This window comes from Ochotona princeps, chromosome 24 (assembly GCF_030435755.1).
Source record: "Ochotona princeps isolate mOchPri1 chromosome 24, mOchPri1.hap1, whole genome shotgun sequence".
NCBI lineage: Eukaryota > Metazoa > Chordata > Mammalia > Lagomorpha > Ochotonidae > Ochotona > Ochotona princeps.
Window position 1 is genome coordinate 7,095,295 of NC_080855.1, and position 18,014 is coordinate 7,113,308.

At 67.8% G+C, this 18,014-nt stretch overlaps 1 protein-coding gene across 1 annotated transcript; it reads left to right on the forward strand.

Annotated features, from left to right (window-relative positions):
• The first annotated feature begins 3,437 nt into the window (after positions 1-3,437).
• On the forward strand, positions 3,438-15,844 carry MICALL2 (MICAL like 2). The gene is made up of 18 exons (XM_058681040.1): positions 3,438-3,684; positions 8,030-8,078; positions 9,434-9,575; positions 10,306-10,493; positions 10,945-11,042; positions 11,327-11,900; positions 11,943-12,316; positions 12,635-12,870; positions 13,315-13,393; positions 13,529-13,647; positions 13,740-13,910; positions 14,101-14,138; positions 14,291-14,414; positions 14,500-14,590; positions 15,034-15,107; positions 15,191-15,305; positions 15,496-15,542; positions 15,777-15,844. The coding sequence occupies exons 1-18, from the start codon at positions 3,542-3,544 to the stop codon at positions 15,842-15,844; spliced, it is 2,730 nt and encodes a 909-aa protein (XP_058537023.1). The 5' UTR covers positions 3,438-3,541.
• The last annotated feature ends 2,170 nt before the right edge of the window (positions 15,845-18,014 follow it).

Genomic DNA, 18,014 nt, shown 5'->3' on the forward strand with positions numbered 1-18,014 from the left:
GTGTAGTCCCTCCCCGCACAGAGCTGCCTTCCTGCCCTAGGCCCCCAGTGTATGCTTGGCTTCTCCCGTACGCATATCTGCCTGTGTGTCCCTGACACAGAGCACATGGGGCTAGTGTGCTTGCTTCCCAGCCTGGGGCACCAGAGACCCCACTCTGCCTGCAGGTGGGCACGGGGGGATGGGGTGCCTCGGGGGAGGTTCCCCGTAGGTGTTCAGACCTCAGGCAGGTGGTCAGATGCAGCCGCCCAGCAGAGCCCTGGGCACTGCACAGCCTGCCAGGCAGGCCAAAAGGCAGGCATCCCTCCTGGAAATGACTGCTGAGGGGGTGGCTGCTCCAGCACCGGTCTCGGGGGAAATCCAGGACGTGAGTGGGCATGGGCCTTGGTCACCTGCCTCCGCTGGGGTCTGTCTGCGCCAGTGCTGAGCTGGGGTCAGTTGGTGGAGACCTCGCAGGCCCGGGGCAGGGAAGCCCTGGTGGGCATGCTGCGCATGAGCAGTGGACAGGGGTGGAGTACTGGGCTGGGCTCCTGCCCGCCCCCGGTGGCTGGCCCGTGACCCGTCTGTCCCAGTCCGGGAGCACTTGGACCTGACCTGCGGCTCTGTACCCCGCACGTGCACCCGTCCAGACCCACCACCCACAGGGAGGTTTCCACACAGTGGTCCGGGCCCCAGGCTGTGCAGGCTCAGGGCAGAGGCTTGCACACTGCTGTGGTGCCTTCCTGGGCCTCTCCCCCCTGTTGGGGACGTGCAGCCCCCAGCGCAGGAACCTTGGCCAGTCTGCGGCCTGGCTGTGGGTCGGCCTCTGCCCCAGGCTCAGCACTGACCTGCTGCCCTGGTCGGCAGCAGCCCCCGGAGGAGAGTGCTGCTGGGAAGGCTGCAGAGCTGGGGCCAGCCCCCCTGGAGGGACCTGCACCTGCTGGTTCAGCTGGGGCCAGGTACTCAGGCTCTTCCCAGACTGGGAGCAGGGAGATGGGTGCAAAGGGCATGGCAGGCGGTGGCTTCACGTGCCACTCCAGGCCTGCGTTTCTTCCCAGGTGAGGAGGGGCCCCGGGGAGGGGCGTCCCAGCCTCCTCTGGGCCAGGCAGCCTTGGCCCTTTGTTGCTGTCACTTTCAGTTCTGCCCTGGGAGTCCCTGACCCTTAACCGGTGCCTCCCTACTCACTTGGGGGCTGGGGCCCCGCCTTGAGGTGGGGTGGGCAGCAGGTGGGAGCTGCCCTGGTGGTCCTGGCCCTGTGTTCTTTCGGCCCCCTGCTTGCTTCCTTCCTTCCGAGAGAGCTGGGGGCTCCAGGCCCCACAGGCAGGCAGGATGATGAGCCCCCCTAAGTTGGCTCCTGGGGGTCAGGGCAGAGGTACCCTGTCCCAGAAGTGGGGAGCAGACCCCTGGCAGGCCTGGCCATGCAGAGAGGAGCTGGGTGAGGCAGGGCCTCTGGCTCGGCACCCAGGGTTCCAGCTCAGGCCGGAACTGGGGGCGGCTGCTTGGCTAGGCAGCTGGGAAGAGGGCACAGACACGGACCTGAGGGCCATGCATCTGCGCCCTGAGAACAGAGAGGTACAGCTGCTGGCCAGGGACACACAGCGCAAGGGCAGGCCTGGAGCGGCCAGGCCCCATGCCAAGAGGCTCCTGTGAAAGGCATGAGCAGGATTAATAATGCATTTATAACACATCGTCGCGGTAGCCGAAAATGATCTATAAATGTGCGGTAAATGTTTTATAATGTTTTTGTAACTCGCTATAAATGATGGATGGCGGACTGCGGATGCTGGATCAAATATTTATAGTGCATTGTGTGCGACGGAGGCTGCCGCCGTCCAGGAAGGCCATTAATAACCAAGCGGCGGGAGTGCCCGAGTCGCCAGGGCCGCCCCGTGAGGAGCAGCTTGTGAATTATTCGTGAGCGCTGGGGTGAGAGCGTGCCCGCCACACGCCAGGCATCATGTAGACACGTTGTCGGCGTCGTTCGCTGGACGGCTAATTCACTAGGTAGCTAATTAATGAGTGGGTGAGCCGGCTTCCCGCCACGGCCTTGGGGTCACTGGGCTGTGGACAGCCAGTGTGCCTCGTGCACTTCCTGGAACTGGGGCTACAGCCAGGACAGTGGCCCCCCAGCCCGGGTCGGCGGCGGGGCTGCCAGTCAGGGCCCAGCGGGCATGTCCAGGGAGGTGGGGCCAGACCCCAGGGCCGGCTCTGAGATGCACCCCCCCGGGCATGGTGTGGGGGACAGTGGTCGCCAGGCCTGCGAGCCCAGCAAGCACTTGCTGGCGCCCAGCTGAGGGGCATCTGTAGGTCCCCACCGCTCCACTCGCCCTCCAGGGGCCCCTGCCACCCGCGCCGTCGTCCGGGAATGGGCCAGTGGGCAAGGCATCTCTTGCCTTTCTAGCAAAAATGCATCCAGGAAGAACAGAGCCCAGGTGGCCTGGGCTGGCAAGTGGCCACGGTGGGCAGGGGACAGGTGTGGCGAGGGCACGGGAGGACTTATTGTGAGGCCCACGGGCCTGGGCTGGACCCAGTGAGGGCAGTGCAGGGCCAGCACCCCGCCTGGTGCCCACAGTCCAAGGGGTGAGATCTGGCCAGAGGCAAGGTGGGAGGGAGGCAGGGAGGGGTCGGTCATGTCTGGGGGCCGCGGCCCACGTCCGTCCTCGGCCCACGGACCCATGGCTGCTGGCGTCGATGGCGTGGCAGCGATAAGGGCCCAGTGGCTGCCGTGGGAGCCCGATAAGGAGCAGGACTTTACCCAGCTCCGGCGGCAGGCGACAGGGAAGGGCTAGGTCACCTGGCTGCCAGGGGGGAGCCCAGGGGTGGCCCACCCAGGGAGGAGGGCGGAGCGGGCAGGGGTGTCCAGGGCCACCTCCCACTCGCTCCCGCAGCCCCGCGCCTCCCCCTTCCTGACCGGCTTTTCAAGTTCTCGGCAAACTGGATCCGGCAGGCTGGGCCATGCCCTTTGTCCCCGGTCGGGAGCCGGGGGACGGCCACGGTCATGGTCACGAGGCTCGGGGCTGGTCTCCCCACTGGGCACCGACCGCTGCTGTGGGAGCTGGGGGGCATCCCCGGGCACTGGGGAGAGGAAACCAACGGGGAGCCCCCGCAGGAGACCCTGCCTGGGCCACGTCCCTGGGGAGCCTCGCCTTCCTCTGGCTCCGGGAGCGGTGGGGAGGCGGGGCGTCGAGGAGCGGAATTCCACCCTGCGGGAGCCGGGCGTCCGCCCGCGTGTCGGTTCACCGCGCCTCCTTCCCCTTTCCCGGGAAGGGGCGGGGCCTAGCCCGCCGGAGCCGCGCGGGGGCGTGGTCCGCCCGGGGCGGGGCCTGGCCTGCTGGGGCCTATCCCGAAGCTCCGCGGCGTGGGGGCGTGGCTGGAGGAGGCCCGGGGGCGTGGCTGGAGGAGGCCCGGTCGTCCAGCGGGAACCCGGCGTCCATGAGCCCCCCGGGGAGCGGCTGGCCCGGCGTCCGTGAGGCCCGGGGAGCGGGAGCCCGGCGTCCGTGAGGCCCGGGGAGCGGGAGCCTGGCGTCCGTGAGCCCCGGGGAGCGGCAGGGGTCCCGCCGCCCGCATGGCCGCGCTGCGCGCGCTGCAACAATGGTGCCGGCAGCAGTGCGAGGGCTACCGAGATGTGGACATCACCAACATGACCACGTCGTTCCGCGACGGCCTGGCCTTCTGTGCCATCCTGCACCGCCACCGGCCCGATCTGCTGTGAGTGCACGCTGCCCGGCTATCGGAGGGCGGACGGGCGGCACCCCAGGGTGGCCAGGAAACCGCCGGCCTTGAGGCAGCCTGCCCAGGGAGAACTGGGCGCCTGGGCTGTGCTCCGGGACGGGCCACCTGCAGCCCAGGCTCCTGGAGGAGCGGTTGTCCTAGGAGCAGACGGGTACACTGAGGCCTCGCCCAGTCCCCCAGGCTGCCTATGGGAAAGCTGGGGTCCAGCCCAGAGGTCCTGGAGTGAGCGTGGGGAGCCACCAAGGGGGCTCAGTGTGGATGCGGGGTGGGGGTCCCCAGGGGCTGCAGCAGCCTCACAGGGAGATGTGGGGCTTTCCCGGCCCGTAGGATGTCCATCTGCACCCACCTGTGCCAGGGTCAAGGCTGGTGCTTGTGTGTGTGAGCCGAGCCCAGAGTGTGCATGTGTGTGTGCTGGGCCCAGCATGTACGTGTGTGTGTGTGTGTGTGAGCCGGGCCCAGAGTGTGTGTGTGCTGGACCCTGCGTGTGCACATGTGTGCATGCTGGGCCTGGTGTGTATGCCTGTCGGGCCCAGCATGTGTGTGTGTACAGGGTCTGGCATGTACATACATGTGTGTGTTGCCACGGCATGCACTTTCCGCAGCCAAGAATGGGTGCACATGCAGACACTGGGTGTCTGGCTGTCTGCTGCACCAGCCAGCCAGGACTTCCAGCAGGGCTGTCCACAGTGCGTGTCCCCTCGGTTGCCCTACTCAGAGCAGGCTGGAGGGGGACAGAGCTGCGGCTCAAGGTACCTCAGAGCAGTGGGCTTCCTCTCTGTCCCCACTGCCAGCTGGGCACACCCTGCGCCTGTGAGTCCCAGACGCCCCATCCCTTCGTGGGCCTAATACCCCCACTGCCAGCCGGGCCCCTGCGGGAGGAGCGTCTGACAGTGGACAGCCCTGGGTGGCCCCCTGCTCCCCACTGCCAGCCGGGCCCCTGCGGGAGGAGCGTCTGACAGTGGACAGCCCTGGGTGGCCCCCTGCTCCCCACTGCCAGCCGGGCCCCTGCGGGAGGAGCGTCTGACAGTGGACAGCCCTGGGTGGCCCCCTGCTCCCCACTGCCAGCCCGGCCCCTGCGGGAGGAGCGTCTGACAGTGGACAGCCCTGAGCGGCGCCCCCCCATCCTCCCGCCCCCGGGGGAATGCTGAAGGCTGGCCATGTCCCTCCGTCACACTCCTGAGACCTAAGGGCAGCAGGAGCCTGGACATCCTGTCCCCCAGTTGCCACCAGGAAGTTCTGCCCTTTGTCTGGTCCTAGTCCTTCCTGCTCCATGCTGAGGGTGTTCCCATTGTACGGGGAGTGGCTGGGAAGGAACAAGCCTGGAGCGCCAAGCCAGCCAGGTGGGGCGCCGAGACCCCAGCACTGCCTCTGCCCTGCTGGCCGGGGCTCATGGGAGGGCAGAGACCTGGACTTGGAGGTTCATGTGTGCCCCTGTGGCTCCCCAGGTTGGACAGCACCTGGGAGGTGTGGTCAGGAGCCAGACCTGGCATAGCACTTCCTGACCGGTGAGCCCTGGGGTCAACCAGCCATTCTAGGCACCTGCCCACAGGGCGTGTTTCCTGGGTGAGGCCACACCTGCCAGGGGCCAGGCACTGAGCCTGTCCTGGCGGAATGGGCCAGGCCCTTGCCCGGTGTGCCTGGGCGGTGGGCAGTGAGATGGAGGTTCTGGGGTAGCGGTCCCCGAGACTGCTTGCTGTTGGGGGGTAGGGAGCTTCTAGAAGCTCCAGAGGCAGCACCCCTCCCTGCCTGGGCCTCCGCCAAGGCGGGCTGACCTCCTTCCCACGCAGCCTGGCGGTCAGCAGGAAGCTGCTTGGCGGACAGAAGGCTCCTGTTCCCTGCTCAGGCACGCTGGAGCAGGAGGCGGGTGGGAGGGCTGCAGCCCTCCTCCGTGGGCGGCCCAGGCCGGCCAGCTGGGGCTCTGCTGCCCCCCCACTGCCGTCCTGGTGCCCCCTCTCCCAGCAGGTTCTGGCCCTGTGGGTCCTTCTGGACGCCACCACCCTAGTGCCGCCCACCTCGCACACCTGTTGCCGTGTGTCCTGCCCACCTCTGTCTCCCCCCCCTTCCTGGTGGGATTAACTCCAGATGTGCTGTGGGAGCCTGGAAAAAGTCTCTGCTCTGCTGGGGGACTTTCCCGGCCCTCCCGTGCCCCCGAGCCAGTAATTTGTTCCAGAAAACAAGCCTTGTGAGGTCAGCCCTCCCGGAATGTTGGCAAGGGAAGAGCATCGCCTTGGACGGATGGACAGATGGCCTGCCAGGAAGAGAGGGGCTGGGGTTCCTGGGCCGCAAGCGGACCCCCCGCCACACCGCAAGCAACAGCAGGCCCTCATGGACCCCTGAACTCACAGCCTCGGCCCTGTGCCTGGGGAATCTTACTCAGCAAGCAACAGTGGGACAGTGACCGTGAGGTAGCAGCTCCAGAGAGGCCAAACCGGGAGCTGGGGCGGTGCTGCTGGAGCGCTGCATTGTGCATGCCCGGGAGCCCACGCAAGAGACTAGATGGCACTCCTGGGCCCCGGCCATGGTTTGGACCAGCCCTGGCTGCTGGGGAGGCCTCCCCACCCCTACCTCCACCTTTCAAATACATAAACTGAATAAACAAATATGGACAGGACAGGTGGTGAGTTGAGAATGAGGGGGCCAAGTGCTCCCCTGCCGCAGTGCTCTCCAGAGCAGAGGGGGGCACACAGCCCGGCGGGGGGGGCAGCCGGAGGACACTGGCCACACCCCTGCTCATCTTGGAGGATCCCTGTGGGGCGTCCCTGAGGTTAGGATGCTGGAGCATTTTGTCCAGAATGCGGCCCTCTGGCTAGGAGCTAGCCATGCTGAACTTGCTTGGGGGCTCAGGGGTGTCCCTTGGGTACCCTCAGATCGGGCTGTCCTGGCATGGCCTCCGATCTCACCTGGGACAGAGGTGACCGCCTGGGGGCTGGGTGAGGCAGAGAGGGGCAGGTCTGACAGCCCAGGTCAGGCCCCAGATCAGGATTTGAGCCCAGTTTACAGATGAGCAAACTGAGTGTTGGGCACTCAGTTTGCTCATTGGGACCTGCAGGTTACTGGAGCTGCCCGGCCAGGCAGCAGGCAGGGCTGGGACGGGGTCTGTGGGCCCGGGGACTGCTTGAATCCAGGTCAGGGGCGGTGGGCTGGGCTGGGAGGCAGGGAGCTATGGGTGGACCTTGCTCCCTGTGGACCAGCCGTAGAGGCCACATGCAACCTTAGGAACCTCAAGGGTCCAGGAGCTGGTTTGGACTTGGTCCTGGGGGCCTCCCTGGGACCCACAGCTCCTGATGAGTCAGTGCTGAGCCTGTGGTAAGGGAGGACAGAGGCGGGGCAGGTGCTGTTCTGCTAGGCTGGGGTCTCCTCGCAGGGGTCGCAGTTCACGTGGCCAGTGACCTTGGGAGAGCCCAGAGGGTTGGCTGCCGTGCGCCCCAGGGGGCTCCGGGAGGCTCCGGGAGGGCTGGTTCACTGGCAGGCGGGACCACCTCCTCTACTAGCTGAGTTGGGGCAGGGGTGGCTGCCGCTGTCTGTCCACCCAGGAGCATGGTGGTCTTGGGCTGCTGCCCCACTCTCAGCCTGCTCATCTGTAAATCGGGCTCAAATCCCGACCTGAGGTCTGAGTTGGGCCGAGTGGATGGGACCCAGGCCGGTGGCAGCAGGGAGCCCGGCGGAGATCTGCTGTCTCACTTTCCAGCTGCCCCCAGCAGCCAGGGCTCCCTCAGGGTCCCCTGGGGGTGTGTAGGAAGTGGTCAGAAGCAGAGTGAGGACTCTGACGCAGAAGTGGGCGTCCACGCCGGGCCTTGGCTGCTGCCCCGACTCATCCCCATTTAACTGCAGGTGTCTCCAGTGGCGGGCGGCTAGGGCTGGGTCTGTGTTAGAGTGTGTGTATGGGGGGAGGCGGTGCTGAGGACCTGCAGGCACTGAGGGCCAGCTGTGCCCTGGTCACTCCGGGAAGCTCTGGCTGTGTAGGCTGACCTGCAGTCCTGTCCTGTTTGCAGCCCTGTGCCTGAGTGTGCATGTGTGTTCATGTGCCTGTGTGTGTCCGGCCTGCGGCCCCTGAGCCACTGTCCCGCCCTGGGGATGAGGGCAGCCAGTGACGCCCCAGGCACCAGGTCCCAGAGCCGTGGAGCTGGGGCCGGGCCTATGCCTGCTCCCCAGACGTGTGTGCTCTGCCCCTGCCCTGGGCCCGGCCTGCCTGGGCCTGCCCTCTGCCCCTTGTGCCCGGGGCAGGCGAGGCAGGGCGTCCCGGAGCCCCCTGCCCACTCTGGGCCTCCGATGCCCTCTAGGCTCATGGCACTGCTGTGGACGCAAGTGTTTTCTCTTGCAGGGACTTCAGCAAGCTCAGGAAGGAGGACATCTATGAGAACAACAAGCTGGTGAGGCCAGCTCAGCCCCTCCACAGGCCATTCGCCCGCGCCCTGCAGCAGTACCAACTCAGAAGGGTGGCCCGGCCCCTTGCTGCTGCTCCCAGGCTGGGTCCCCAGCGGGACAAGTCAGGCTGGGCTTTGTGTTGCTGGCTCGGAGGTGTGGTCAGCCCCTCCGGGCTGGGCGGCCACATCCCGGGTGGGCCAGGAGCTTTGTGAATAAGCCCAGCTCGCCAGTGGGATGCAGCCAACAGGAGGCCTGGCTGGAGCGGAAGGTGCTGGGGCAGGGCAGGCTGGGTGGGCTGAGCAGGAGAGGTTCGGAGGAGCCTGTGTGAGGTCATTGGACAGGACTGGAGGGCAGTGGGGGCAGCAGGGCAATGGGGCAGCAGGGGCAGCGATGGAAGTGGGGCAGCAGGGCAGTGGGGCAGCAGGGTCCCCGGGGCTTTGGGCAGCAGAGCAGTGGGGACAGCAGGGCAGCGGGGCAGCAGGGTCCCCGGGACTTGGGGCAGCAGGGCAGCGGGGCAGCAGGGTCCCCGGGGCTTTGGGCAGCAGGGCAGCGGGGCAGCAGGGTCCCCGGGGCTTGGGGCAGCAGCGAGCTCTTGGAGTCTTGCTTTCGAAGCCAGGTGAAGCTGCCGTGCCTAAGTCAGGGCATGACCTTCCACCCCAGAGAAGTTTGTGAACTCTGGGTGGTGGGGAGAGGATGGAGCTGTGGGCCCCAGGGCCTGACCACAGCGGAGAGGTGGAGGTCTCGGCCCTTGCACTGTCTCCTCTGAGTGAGTGGAGGGGCAGGCAGAACTGGGGGGGGTCTCTGCCTGAGGAGGGGACGTAGGTGGGATTCCTGGTCCTGGCCCATGTAGGCGAGTCAGTCAGTGAGCAGGGTCCTGGTGAGCAGCCCAGTCAGGGCAGCCTGGCAGCTGTGCCAGGGGTCTCTGGGTGCCAGGACAGCCTGTGCCAGGGGGTCTCTGGGTGCCAGGACAGCCTTGCCGGGGGGCTCTGGGTGCCAGGACAGCCTGTGCCGGGGGGCTCTGGGTGCCAGGACAGCCTGTGCCGGGGGGCTCTGGGTGCCAGGACAGCCTTGCCGGGGGGCTCTGGGTGCCAGGACAGCCTTGCCGGGGGGCTCTGGGACCCCCAGATGTGCACAGGTGCTCCGTGTCTGCTCAGACCTCCTCTGCCTGTGGCGTGGGCTCCCAGGGCCCAGCTACTCCTGGGTCCCCGCCTGTCTCTGGGGAGATCCGGGCAGCCCAGAGTGGACAGGGCTTGGGGTGCAGGTCTTGGGGTGCTGTGAGGGCCTGGCCAGGGCTGTAGGCCCACAGACCGGCCCTCAGACCGTCCCCTGGTGCCAAGCCGGTGCCTGCCCACCTCCCCAGGCCTTCAGTGTGGCTGAGGAGAAGCTGGGCATCCCTGCCCTGCTGGAGGCCGAAGACATGGTGGCCCTGAAGGTTCCTGACCGGCTAAGCATCCTGACCTATGTGTCCCAGTATTACAACTACTTCCACGGCCGTTCCCCAAGTGAGTACTGTCCACGACTCCTGGGCTCTGCGGCCACCAGCCCTGTCCACCCTGCCCACCACGGCCACCAGCCCTGCCCACTGCAGCCACCAGCCCTGTCCACCCTGCCCACCGCGGCTACCAGCCCTGCCCACTGCAGCAACCAGCCCTGTCCACTGCGGCCACCAGCCCTGTCCACCCTGCCCACCGCGGCTACCAGCCCTGCCCACTGCAGCCACCAGCCCTGTCCACCCTGCCCACCGCGGCCACCAGCCCTGCCCACTGCAACCACCAGCCCTGTCCACCCTGTCTCCGTGATCGCCAGCCCCGTGTATGCTGTCTACCCTGGCCTGGCACCCAGCCCTGCTCCATGTGGGGCCAGGAGGCGTCCTCTCTGGGCCCCTGTGCTGGGGTCCGTGGGACTGTGTCAGGGCACTGTCCTGCTGCAAGGGGTCCGGGCATGGCCTCCTCCCTGCTGCATCCCCTCCTCTGGCCCGGGGTCCCTCACCCTTGCCCTCCTGACTCAGCGTCTTCCAGCCCTGGGCTCCCATCCACCCCACATTCCTCCTCGAGACCTCAGAAATCCCCGGAGTCCTTGTGGGCAGGCACCGGGCCAGCACTGCCCCAGGGACACGCACGGCAGGAGCTGACTAGGCCAGGCGTCCACTCTGCCCCTCCCCTGCCAGAGGACAGTTCCCACCCTGCCGTGGGAGCCAGCCTTGGGCCCAACCCCTCACCCCGTATCTTCCAGTTGGGGGTGTTGCTGGTGTGAAGCGGGCGCCCGAGGGCTCTGCCGAGGAACCATCAGGAAAGAAGGCACTACCCCAGCGGGCCACGGGGTCCTCACCTGCCCCTGCCCCTGCCCGAGGGCCCCCATTGTCCCCTGGCAGGACCAACTCTGTGGTCCAGAGGAAGGAGGAGGAACCGTCCACTAAGTGTGTGAGCACCAGGGGGGCTCCGTGGGGTCCTGCCCGGTGGGGCTGGGGATGCCCACTGCACAGAGAGGCTGAGACCAGGCCACCGTGCAGGTGGGCTTAGGGTGGAGGTGCTGGTGGGCCTCGCTCCGCTGGGGACTGGCACCCCTGTTGGTCCTGGGCTGCCTCTTCGGTCCATGAGGAGTGGGAGCAAGACCGGGTGAATACAGAGCACCCCGTGTTCTCCCCAGACCCCGCCCCAAGGCCTGCTTGGAGTCAGCCTTGGTTCTGCTGTCTGTCCAGTGGAGTTTTCTGGCTGATGCAGGCCGGGTGGGGGAGCCCGGGGGGTCACCCTGTGGGCCGGTGGGGGAGCCCGGGGCATCACCCCGCGGGCTGGGTGGGGGAGCCCTGGTGTCACCTCGCAGGGCGGGTGGGGGAGCTGGGGTGTCAGTGGCTCCTGGCACCTGCTCCCCCAGGGCCTGCTCAGCAGCATCTGTGCCGTCTGCGGCAAACACGTGCATCTGGTGCAGCGGCACCTGGCCGACGGGAAGCTGTTCCACCGCAGCTGCTTCAGGTGGGGCCTCCGCCTGTGCGTGGATGCCTGTCTGCGCACAGGTGCCCATACGTGCTCACGTGTGTGCAACATGTTCTCGTATGTGTACATTCCACGGGTGGGTGACGTGTTCATGCGTGTGTGTGGCTAGCTTATCCGGACTCTGGTGAGGCTCTTGGCAGCTCTGTGGCTGGAAGAGGGCATTGCCGAGTGACTGGCTGACCTCCGAGCAGCCCGGCGTGGGTCTGTGCTCTGGGGGGCTGAGAGCCGTGGGGGAGCGGCACAGCCTGCTGTTCTCCCTGCAGGTTGAAGCCACCACACCCAGGCACCGGGGAGTCCGGCACCCTCACCCATGCTGCCCAGCACGCCAAAGCCAACCCTCCTGGCTCCCGAGTGCCAGGAGTAGCTCTCGGGCAGCAAGTGGCCGTCCCCATGGACACTGGGTCCCCCAGCACCCCAAGGAAAGGCCAGGAGGCAAACGGGCTGAGGGCAGCCTGGGAGCCCGCACGGACCCATGCAGCTGCCTCTCAGGCTGCCACCACCAGCCACATCAGCCCGACGGTCGCCACCACCACTGTGCGTGTGACTAACAGCTCCCCGACTGGCTGGAAGTCACCTGCCCAGGGCACAGCGGCGGTGGCCACCTGCCCATCCCTGGATCCTTGTCCGGCTATGCCACCAGGCCCCAAAGCACAAGAGGCCACTCTTCCGACCAAGCCCTCAGGTGAGGCGGGGGCCCCAGCCTGGAGGCTGCTGCCGTCCAGAACCCAGCAAGCCCGAGAGAGGTTCCTGCAGCCTCCAGCCACCACTGCCACAACCACGACCACCACCATCAAGGCCACGGCCACTGCTGCCATGACCACAGCCACCACCACCAAGGCCACAGCCACCACCACCAAGGCCACGACCACCACCACCAAGGCCACAACCTCCAAGGCCATGACCACCACTGCCATGACCACGGCCACGACCACCACTGCTACAGCCATCACCACCAAGGCCATGGCCACCACTGCCATGACCACGGCCACCACCACCAAGGCCATGGCCACGACCACCACTGCCACGGCCATCACCACCAAGGCCACAACCATCACCACCAAGGCCATGACCACCACCACCAAGGCCACCACCACCACTGTAACGGCCACCACCACCAAGGCCACGGCCACTGCCATGGTCACCAGCACCCACCCAGCTCCTTCTCCTGGCGACAGCAGCAGGGAGCGAGCACTGAGCCTGCTCAGGAAGGCCCTGCCAGGACTGGCGGGGACTGACACACAAGTGTCTGCCAGGTGGGTGATGGATCACTGCCCAGGCCAAGGGGGGTGGGCAGGTCTGGGGACCCCTGCCCATCTAGGGAGGAGATGGCGACACAGGTCGTGGGTTCCCGAGGCTCATTGTGTGTGGCTGCAGCCCCTGTGGGGGGCAGGGCCAGCTGTGCCCATCCTGCCCCCTCTTCAGCTCCTGAGGGCCCCTCTCTCCACCTTTGCATGGGGGCTTGCCCCAACCTCATAAAGTCACTCTTGGAGTGGGGACAGGTTAGGGATCACCTGGTGGCCCAGCGAGGAGTGGACCCCAGCCCAGGCTGGCCCCTGTGCCTCTGTCCGCAGGCCTTTCCCAGCTGCCTCCTCAGCCCCAGACCTCCAACCCAAAGCAGAACAGCCGCAAGCCAGCCCCCCAGCCAGGCCGCTGCCTCCGTCTAGGGCCCCTGTAACCACTGGAAAGGCAGAGCTGATGGTGTCCCCCAGTGTGGGCCACACCTCCGCGACATGCACGTCACCCCGGGCACACGGGGGTCTCACAACTGTGCCCACGGGGACGAAGCCAGAGCCCCCAGTAGCTCAGGGTAAGAGTGGGGTGGGCTGCGGCCCAGCTGCTCCTGGCCAGGCTGCCTCCTGCTTCTGTCCCCCGTGCCCATGTGCAGGGTGGCCATGCCCCCTGGCCCAGCCACACCACGCCTCCCAGGGCTGCCCTGGTTGTGCCCTACGTCATTGCCACTGTGGCTCCTGTCCTGTGGCCTAGGCTCTTCCTGGAGCCTGGTGGGGGTTGCCTGGAGGTGCCCCCTCCCCGCTGAGCCACGCCCACACCAGGCCAAGCCACGCCCCCAGCTTGACCCTTGGGGACATACACAGGGCTGGAGTGGGGAGACAGAAGGTGGGCAAGGGCCTGAGCCCAGCTCCTAGAATGTGACCAACTGGCTGTGGGGTCTCCTGGGGGCTAGGAGTAGCATTTGCAGGCAAGCCTTCCCCACAGACATCCCCTCACTGGGCCCTTGCACCTCCTCCCCCAGGCCCAGAAGGCCAGGACGGACCTGCGGGGTGGCGGGCCCACCTGAGGCCTGTGGAAGCCCGGAGGAACCCAGCCCCAAGGTGAGGGTGGGTGGGGGAGGGGCTTCAGGCCTGAGGGGGAGGGCAGCAGGTGCTCCCTGAGTGCCCCCTCTCATGTTGCCCCCACATTGATCACATGAGTATGAGCCTCCCTTGGTGGGCCTGCCACCTGCCCAGGAGTCCGGAGCCGCAGACGCCACCAGGAAGCCATGTTCCCAGGAGGGACAGCTCCAGGAGGGCCTCGGGGGACTCCCAGGGGAGCATCCGCGCCAACCTGAGCCCCGTGAGCCCTGCAGGTAACAGGCACAGGGTCCTGAGGGGCCTTCCTCCCCATGGCTGGGGACACATGGAGCATGGGCCTGACCGTGGCTCTGTCCCTGCTCTCCAGCTGCCCCACAAGCCCCGCTGGCCGCTGCAACTCCCTCCCCCAGCCGCCGCCGGCGACTGGCCGTGCCCCCCAGCCTGGACATCTCTGACAACTGGCTTCAGCCTGAGCCCTCGGGACAGGGAGCCCATGGGAAGGAGCGGCCAGACAAGCCCCCCTTGGGGACCAGTGCAGGTCCTTCTGGTGCCCGGGCCCCGGGGTGGGGTGGGAGGTGGCTCCCGCGCTACAGCCTAGGGTGCACAGGAGCCAGAGGGGGGGACCTGGAGGACCCAGGCCTCATGCGTGGGGGGCTGGAAGGAGCTCTGGGCCCAGGGTGGCACGCATGTGGCCAGAACAGCCCTGGAGCCCACTTGTCTATCTCCAGGGAGGCCTTTGGGCCCGGCGGTGACTTCCCCAGTGAGGGTGAGTGGCTGGGAGGGAGTGGGGGAACCGGCCCTCGCTGCCCTCCCCGCCTTACCCCTGCCCCCCAGCTGCACCCCGACTATGTGCCTGAGGAGGAGGGAGTGGGGGGACCGGCCCTCACTGCCCTCTCCGCCTTACCCCTGCCCCCCCAGCTGCACCCCGACTATGTGCCTGAGGAGGAGATCCAGAGGCAGCAGCTGGACATCGAGGCGCAGCTGGACGCCCTGGAGCTCAGGGGCGTGGAGCTGGAGCAGCGCCTGCGGGCGGCCGAGGGCGGTGAGTGAGGCGGCACCCCCAGCCCAGCGCCTTCTCCCCTCGCCCGTCCCGAGGTGGCCCGAGCCCAGCCTGGCTCCCTCTGCAGACGCCACCGAGGACGCCCTCATGGTGGAGTGGTTCCAGCTCATCCACGAGAAGCAGTTGCTGCTGCGGCTGGAGTCGGAGCTCATGTACAAGTGAGACTGGCCGGCGTGGGGGTGGGCGGCCCCTTTTGCCCAGCCCGGGGCCCCTGGGGGTGGGCAGTGCCTTCAGCCCCTCCAAGCTGGCCTGAGATGACCCCTCCAGCCGGGCCCGGGTCCCTGTGGAGGTGGATGGCGCTTCCCACCCCTCCAGCCGGGCCTGGGTCCCTATGGCGCTGGAGGGCGCCTCCTGCCCCTCCAACCTGGCCCGAGATGACCCCTCCAGCCCAGCCTGGGTCCCAATGGGGGTGGATGGCGCCTCCTGTCCCTCCAGCCCAGCCTGGGACCCCCGTGGGGGTGGGCAGCTCCTCCCGCCCCTCCAGCCCGGCCTGGAGCCCCGTGGGGGTGGGCGGCCCCTCCAGTCCAGCCCTGGACCCCTGTGAGGGTGGGCAGCGCCTCCCGCCTGGCCTGGCCTCGCCTCCCACCTGCTCCCTCGGCAGGTCCAAGGACCAGCGCCTGGAGGAACAACAGCAGGATATCCAGGACCAGCTGCGCCGGCTGATGGCCAAGCCTGGTGCGTGCGCCCTGGGTGCCCAGCGGAGGAGGAGCCCGGGCGGTAGGGTGGGGCTGGCGCTGACCCGGGCCGCTGTCCCGCAGAGGGCCTCAAGTCCCCGCGGGAGCGGCAGCGGGAACAGCAGCTGCTGGAGCAGTACCTGAGCACGGTGAATGACCGCAGCGACATTGTCGACTCTCTGGACCAGGACCGGCTCAGGTGGGGGCGGGGCTCTGGCTGGGCAGCCAGGAGCTGCCTGGAAGCCGCCCCACTTCAGCCTGGGTGACCCAGGGGTCCCCAGCAGCCTGGGGGCAGCACAGACCCTGCTGGGGGAGGGGGGCACCCGTTCCAGCTGACCGGGCCGCCCAGGAGCCTGCTGCTCCTCCTAGCCGTCCTGGTCCTGTTTTAGGGAGCAGGAGGAGGACCAGGTGCTGCAGGACATGATCCAGAGCCTGGGTACGTCCAGGCCTGAGGCAGGGGTGAGGGAGGGAGGGAGGGCCTGGGCAGGGGTGAGGGAAGGCCCGGGGCAGGGCTAGGGAGGCCAGGCTGGCTCAGCTGGGGCAGGAGTCCTCCGTGGTCCTTGGTATCTGAAATGGAGTGTGGGGACGCCTTCCTGGAGTGCTCCCCTGGCACTGAAGGGGGGCCTCACCCCTGCCCTCACCCCTGCCTTCACTCCTGCCCTCACCCCAGGCCTGCAGAGGAAGAAATCCAAGTTCCGCTTGTCCAAGATCTGGTCCTCGAAGAGCAAGAGCAGCTAGTGTCTGGGACAAGCCACCAGCAGGTGGGCTGGGGGTTGCCAAGCCCACCCCCGCTCCACATACCCTCAATAAAGAAGCTGCTGGAAGTCCCCACTGCCTCTTGTTGCCTCCCACCACACTCCCTCCCCCTCACTCCTTCTCAGCCACACTCCCTCCCCCTCACTCCCTCCTGCCTCACTCCCTCCCGCCTCACTCCCTCCCCCTCACTCCTTCCCAGCCACACTCCCTCCCGCCACACTCCCTCCCGCCTCACTCCCTCCCCCTCACTCCCTCCCCCTCACTCCCTCCCCTTCACTCCCTCCCGCCTCACTCCCTCCCCCTCACTCCCTCCCCCTCACTCCCTCCCCCACACTCCCTCCCACCTCACTCCCTCCCGCCTCACTCCCTCCCCCTCACTCCCTCCCCCTCACTCCCTCCAGCCACACTCCCTCCCACACTCCCTCCCGCCTCACTCCTTCTCAGCCACACTCCCTCCCCCTCACTCCCTCCCGCCACACTCCCTCCCGCCTCACTCCCTCTCACACTCCCTCCCGCCTCACTCCCTCCCGCCACACTCCCTCCCGCCACACTCCCTCTCACACTCCCTCCCCCTCACTCCCTCCCGCCACACTCCCTCTCACACTCCCTCCCGCCACACTCCCTCCCGCCTCACTCCCTCTCACACTCCCTCTAGCCACACTCCCTCCCAGCCACACTCCCTCTCATACTCCCTCCCAGCCACACTCCCTCCCCCTCACTCCCTACCGCCTCACTCCCTCCCAGCCACACTCCCTCCCGCCACACTCCCTCCCCCTCACTCCCTCCCGCCTCACTCCCTCCCGCCACACTCCCTCCCGCCACACTCCCTCCCGCCACACTCCCTCCCCCTCACTCCCTCCCGCCTCACTCCCTCCCGCCACACTCCCTCCCGCCACACTCCCTCCCCCTCACTCCCTACCGCCTCACTCCCTCCCAGCCACACTCCCTCCCGCCACACTCCCTCCCGCCACACTCCCTCCCGCCTCACTCCCTCCCGCCACACTCCCTCTCACACTCCCTCCCCCTCACTCCCTACCGCCTCACTCCCTCCCAGCCACACTCCCTCCCGCCACACTCCCTCCCCCTCACTCCCTCCCCCTCACTCCCTCCCGCCACACTCCCTCTCACACTCCCTCCCGCCACACTCCCTCCCGCCTCACTCCCTCTCACACTCCCTCTAGCCACACTCCCTCCCAGCCACACTCCCTCTCATACTCCCTCCCAGCCACACTCCCTCCCCCTCACTCCCTACCGCCTCACTCCCTCCCAGCCACACTCCCTCCCGCCACACTCCCTCCCCCTCACTCCCTCCCGCCTCACTCCCTCCCGCCACACTCCCTCCCGCCACACTCCCTCCCCCTCACTCCCTCCCGCCTCACTCCCTCCCGCCACACTCCCTCCCGCCACACTCCCTCCCCCTCACTCCCTACCGCCTCACTCCCTCCCAGCCACACTCCCTCCCGCCTCACTCCCTCCCGCCACACTCCCTCCCGCCTCACTCCCTCCCGCCACACTCCCTCCCGCCACACTCCCTCTCACACTCCCTCCCCCTCACTCCCTACCGCCTCACTCCCTCCCAGCCACACTCCCTCCCGCCACACTCCCTCCCCCTCACTCCCTCCCCCTCACTCCCTACCGCCTCACTCCCTCCCAGCCACACTCCCTCCCGCCACACTCCCTCCCCCTCACTCCCTCCCGCCACACTCCCTCCCCCCTCACTCCCTCCCGCCACACTCCCTCCCGCCACACTCCCTCCCGCCTCACTCCCTCCCGCCACACTCCCTCCCGCCACACTCCCTCCCGCCTCACTCCCTCCCGCCACACTCCTTCCCAGCCACACTCCCTCCCCCTCACTCCCTCCCGCCTCACTCCCTCCCCCACACTCCCTCCCACCTCACTCCCTCCCAGCCACACTCCCTCCCGCCTCACTCCCTCCCAGCCACACTCCCTCCCCCACACTCCCTCCCACCTCACTCCCTCCCACCTCACTCCCTCCCGCCACACTCCCTCCCAGCCACACTCCCTCCCAGCCACACTCCCTCCCGCCTCACTCCTTCCCAGCCACACTCCCTCCCACCTCACTCCCTCTCACACTCCCTCCCGCCTCACTCCCTCCCGCCACACTCCCTCCCGCCTCACTCCTTCCCAGCCA